General features: G+C 40.4%; 1 protein-coding gene across 1 annotated transcript; it reads right to left on the bottom strand.

The window, feature by feature from the left end:
* Positions 1 to 3,009: 3,009 nt before the first annotated feature.
* On the bottom strand, positions 3,010 to 4,488 carry LOC308096845 (E3 ubiquitin-protein ligase TRIM39-like; the record flags this gene model as incomplete). The annotated part of the gene is made up of 1 exon (XM_080444315.1): positions 3,010 to 4,488. One exon carries the CDS (start codon positions 4,486 to 4,488, stop codon positions 3,082 to 3,084), a length of 1,407 nt encoding a protein of 468 aa, XP_080300441.1. The 3' UTR covers positions 3,010 to 3,081.
* Between the last annotated feature and the right edge of the window lie 723 nt (positions 4,489 to 5,211).

The raw sequence follows: 5,211 nt of genomic DNA, 5'->3' as shown, positions 1-5,211 counted from the left end.
TGGCTTCCAAAGTTTGCAAGATTGGTTCGTTTTGAACAAAATGCCTCAAATCATCAACGGAGCGTGCGATTGCCGTTAAATTTTGCGCACACCTTCCCACTAGGCCGAGGAAGAAATGCCACCCTTTTCACATTGGCCTGTTATAGCGCCACCAGCAGGTCTAATTTAGCAAAACACATTTTTGGAACAAAATGCCTCAAATCATGAATGCAGTGTCCGATTGAAAGGCCTAAGAAGAAATGGCACCCTTTTCACATTGGCTCATTATGAGCTGATTATTACATTATGAGCTTTTATTACATTTAGTTTATTACATTATGAGCTTTTATTACATTTAGTTTATTACATTATGAGCTTTTATTACATTTAGTTTATTACATTATGAGCTTTTATTACATTTAGTTGAGCCGTTATTACATTATGAGTTGCTGTAGCAACTCATAATGTAATAACTGCTCATAATGTAATACATTTACAGTAATAAAAGCTCATAATGTAATAAACTAAATGTAATAAAAGCTCATAATGTAATAATCAGCTCATAATGTAATAAAATCATGAGCCCATAATGTAATAATGTGATACATTAAGAACCTTGCGTAGCCCCTCATTATGTTATAACAGTGCATAATGTAATAACGGCTCAAATTGTTGTTTTTATTACATTATGAGCTAATTATTACATTATGAGCTTTTATTACTGTAAATGTATTACATTATGAGCCGTTATTACATTATGAGTTGAGCCGTTATTACATTATGAGTTGCTACAGCAACTCATAATGTAATAACGGCTCATAATGTAATAAACTAAATGTAATTAAAGCTCATAATGTAATAGACTAAATGTAATAAAAGCTCATAATGTAATAAACTAAATGTAATAAAAGCTCATAATGTAATAATCAGCTCATAATGTAATAAAATCATGAGCCCATAATGTAATAATGTGTTACATTAAGAACCTTGCGTAGCCACTCATAATGTAATAACACTGCATAATGTAACTAGAAAAAGTGCTCCTCGGTGCACAGGTCTCCGCCAGGTCAGGTAGGTTATTGTGGCCTCCTGGTGGCGCTATAATAGGCCAATGTGAAAAGGGTGCCATTTCTTCTTAGGCCTTTCAATCGGACACTGCATTCATGATTTGAGGCATTTTGTTCCAAAAATGTGTTTTGCTAAATTAGACCTGCTGGTGGCGCTATAACAGGCCAATGTGAAAAGGTTGGCATTTCTTCCTCGGCCTAGTGGGAAGGTGTGCGCAAAATTTAACGGCAATCGCACGCTCCGTTGATGATTTGAGGCATTTTGTTCAAAACGAACCAATCCTGCAAACTTTGGAAGCCAATCTTAGCCAATCAGGATAGAATATAAAAAATCGGAGAGATCCGTGTTGATCACATGACTATATAGATACTGTGTACCGATTTGCGTGAGGTTTGGACAAAATCTGGACAAAATCTGTAGGAGTGTTATCCAAAAATGTGTTTTGCACAAATCGGCCTCCTGGTGGCGCTATAACAGGACAATCTGAAAAATTGCCGGAGATTAGCTGTTCACAGACACACGGACGGACAGGGGTAAAACATACTCCCTCGCCATGCCTTTCGGCCTGGCGGAGACAATAACGGCTCAAATTGTTGTTTCCTGGCAAGTATGATGGTCAGTATCATGGTCGGTATAATGTCAGTATCATGTAGGTATCATGGTCAGTATCATGGTCTGTAGAATGTCAGTATCATGGTCAGTATCATGTCAGTATCATGGTCAGTATCATGGTCAGTATCATGTCAATATCATGACAGTATCATGTCAGTATCATGGTCAGTATCATGGCCAGTATCATGGTCAGTTTAATGTCAGTATAATGGTCAGTATCATGGTTAGTATCATGGCCAGTTTAATGTCAGTATCATGGTCAGTATCATATCAATATCATGGTCAGTATCATGGTGACCATGAAAGTGACCATGATACTGACCATGGTACTGACCATGATACAGATCATGATACTGATACTGACCATGATACTGACCATGATACTGACATGATACTGACCATGATACTGATACTGACCATGATACTGATACTGACCATGGTACTGGCCATGGTACTGATATTGACCATGATACTGACCATGATACCGACCATGATACCGATACTGACATGATACTGACCATGATACTGATACTGACCATGGTACTGATACTGACCATGATACTGACCATGATACTGACATGATACTGACCATGATACTGACCATGGTACTGACCATGATACTGACCATGATACTGACCATGGTACTGACCATGATACTGATACTGACCATGGTACTGACCATGATACTGACCATGATACTGACCATGATACTGACCTTGGTACTGACCATGATACTGACCATGATACCGATACTGACCATGATACTGACCATGGTACTGACCATGATACAGACCATGATACTGATACTGATACTGACCATGATACTGACCATGATACTGACCATGGTACTGACCATGATACTGATACTGACCATGGTACTGACCATGGTACTGACCATGATACTGACCATGATACTGATACTGACCATGGTACTGACCATGGTACTGACCATGATACTGACCATGATACTGATACTGACCATGGTACTGACCATGGTACTGATAATGATTATTATGATGTAACACTTAACTTTTCTCAACAATATGAGACATTATTACATTATGAACTTTTATTACATTATAAGCGGCTACGTGAGATTTATAATGTTACACATTATTACATTATTACATTATAGAAAAATCTGTTATTGCGTTATGCGCTCATTTTTTTATTACATTATGAGCTGATTATTACATTATGAGTTTTTATTACATTTAAATTATTACATTATGAACCGTTATTACATTATGAGTTGCTACAAGGACCACAATGGAAACAAGTCCTCAAGACTTTTCTGTGTGTTATCCTTTTAGCCTAAATGTTTTACTGTACCTCCGTTGCTGTTAAATTGTTTTGATTCATAAATTAATCAATCAATCAATCAATCAATCAATATAATCCTCATCATCATGTCTAACTACATTATCCCAGAGTTACACTGACCTTCCCTGGTAACATCTTCAGAGAACCACCAATCTGACCGGTGTACATGCATGGAAAGAGTGTGTCAGTGAAAGTGTGTGTGAAGGTGTGTAGGTGTGTGTTAGTATCAGGATCAGAGAAGGACAACTTTCCTCTGTTCCAGTCCAGCTGGACTCTGATCCTCTGAGGTTTCTGCTTCACTGAGAGATCAGTGAATAACCCTGGTGAGAAGATTGCTATGTATTTACCTTTATCTAACCTTATTCTCCATAATTGACCCTCTTCGTCTCCCTTCCTCTGATAGGACTCTGCTAACACACCTACTGACCAGTGTGTATTGTCTCCAACCTCAACATCCCAGCTGTGAGTCCCTGAGTTAAAGCCCTCAGAACCCAGGACATAGCCATAGTGGTTAAACCTCTCTGGGTTGTCAGGAAGCTGCTGTTTCTCTCCACCGCGTCTCACACTGGTCAAATCATCAGACAGGATGTAAGCTGGATAGGCAGTGTTGGGGTCCAGAATGACAGGAGTGTAGGAGACAATGTCCTTCATCTTGTCCCAGACTCTGAAGGTTAGGTTGCTCAGGTGTTTGGTCACGTCTATCAGTGCTCCTGAGACCGGCTGTGGGTCCTGCAGTGTGAACTCTGCAAAGACTCTTTGCATTGTGGTCTTGTAGTTCTGCAGGAATGAGATGTGATCAGCTCTCAGCTCCTCCTCTATGGCTCTGATTGTGTTTGAAAGAGTTGAAATGTCTCTGTTTAGGCCCTCAATCTTCTCCTTCATCATCTGACTCTTCTGCTGCTCTTTCTCCCACAATGCAGCAATCCTCGCATCCTCTTCCTCTTGTAGAAACTGACGCATCTTCTTAAACTGTTCTTTAATCTGCATCTCTGTCATCTGAGTCTGGAACTGAATGTGTTCTGCCGTTTGATCATAGTTTGTTTTAGCTTTATTAAATACCTCCAGTTTCTCCTGTAAAGGCTTCAGTGATTTCTGGACTTCCTCCTTGTGATCCAGTGCAGCTTCATCGATGGGTCTGAATCTGTGGTCGGTGTGTTTTTTAGCATCTCGACACACAAGACAAACTGTCTGTTGACATTCCAGACAGAACAGTTTGAGTTTCTCAGCATGCAGACTGCAGAGAACCTCAGACCCTGCTGAAGCTCTCTGATGTCTCTCCTGTATGAAGGCCTCACACACGTTCTTCAGAGCCAGGTTTCTGGGTGGATCCACTGAATGTCTCTCCATACAAATTGGACATTCCTTTATTTTCTTCTCTCTCCACCATTTTAGCAGACAGTCTTTGCAGAAGCTGTGGCTGCATGACAGGATAACAGGATCTTTAAAGATGTCACAACACACAGGACAGGAATAATTCTCTTCAGGGCGAGGAGACTTGGAAGCCATTTGATCTCTGAGTGAAGCTACAGACACTCTCGTAAGTTTACCAGTATTATAAAATACTACTCAAAGGAAAGCGACTGGTTGTCTAAGTGTATAGGACCCGCCGCAGTGGTGTCCGATAAGAACTTAACTGAGATGTCAACCCGGGTGATTATGAAAATATCTAAATATCCTTGTTCGTACAGAAGTTTCTGGACCCACTCCTGGTGGGAGATGGTCGACGATCTTGAAGGCTCTAGTCTTAGAGATAGTGGTATATTAAGGGTACCGCTGATTGCAACTCCACTCAAGAGGTGACAGCCATCCTTTATATAGTGCTTGGCTGGATGCTTGTGACATCTCACTGATGGCACGATGAGTCAGCTATATATAGCATGATGTCAGCAGTAGTTGTCTCTGCCGGCTCCATAATTGGAGTTCTAGATCAACCACGCCCAAATATGGAGTTTGTGATGTCAGCCTTAGATAGGTTAGTATTATGTCGGATAGCTCCATATATGGAGTACCAATATTCAGTGGGTAACTATGGCGACCTATCAAATACCCGTATGACGTGAAAGCTTTCGTAACAATGTTATACTATCAATACAATCTTAGTGTTTTGACAATTATTTGGGGGCCCACTTGCAATATCCTCACGGCCCTCCAGTGGGCCTCGGCCCACAGGTTCAGAATCACTGGTGTAGATGATGATGACATCACAGAGTGTTAGGAGAGTAGAGTTTG

This window comes from Gymnoscopelus braueri, assembly GCF_963280865.1.
Source record: "Gymnoscopelus braueri genome assembly, chromosome: 12".
NCBI lineage: Eukaryota > Metazoa > Chordata > Actinopteri > Myctophiformes > Myctophidae > Gymnoscopelus > Gymnoscopelus braueri.
The sequence above is the reverse complement of the archived record's forward strand: the minus strand, read 5'-3'. Positions and strand labels throughout refer to the sequence as shown.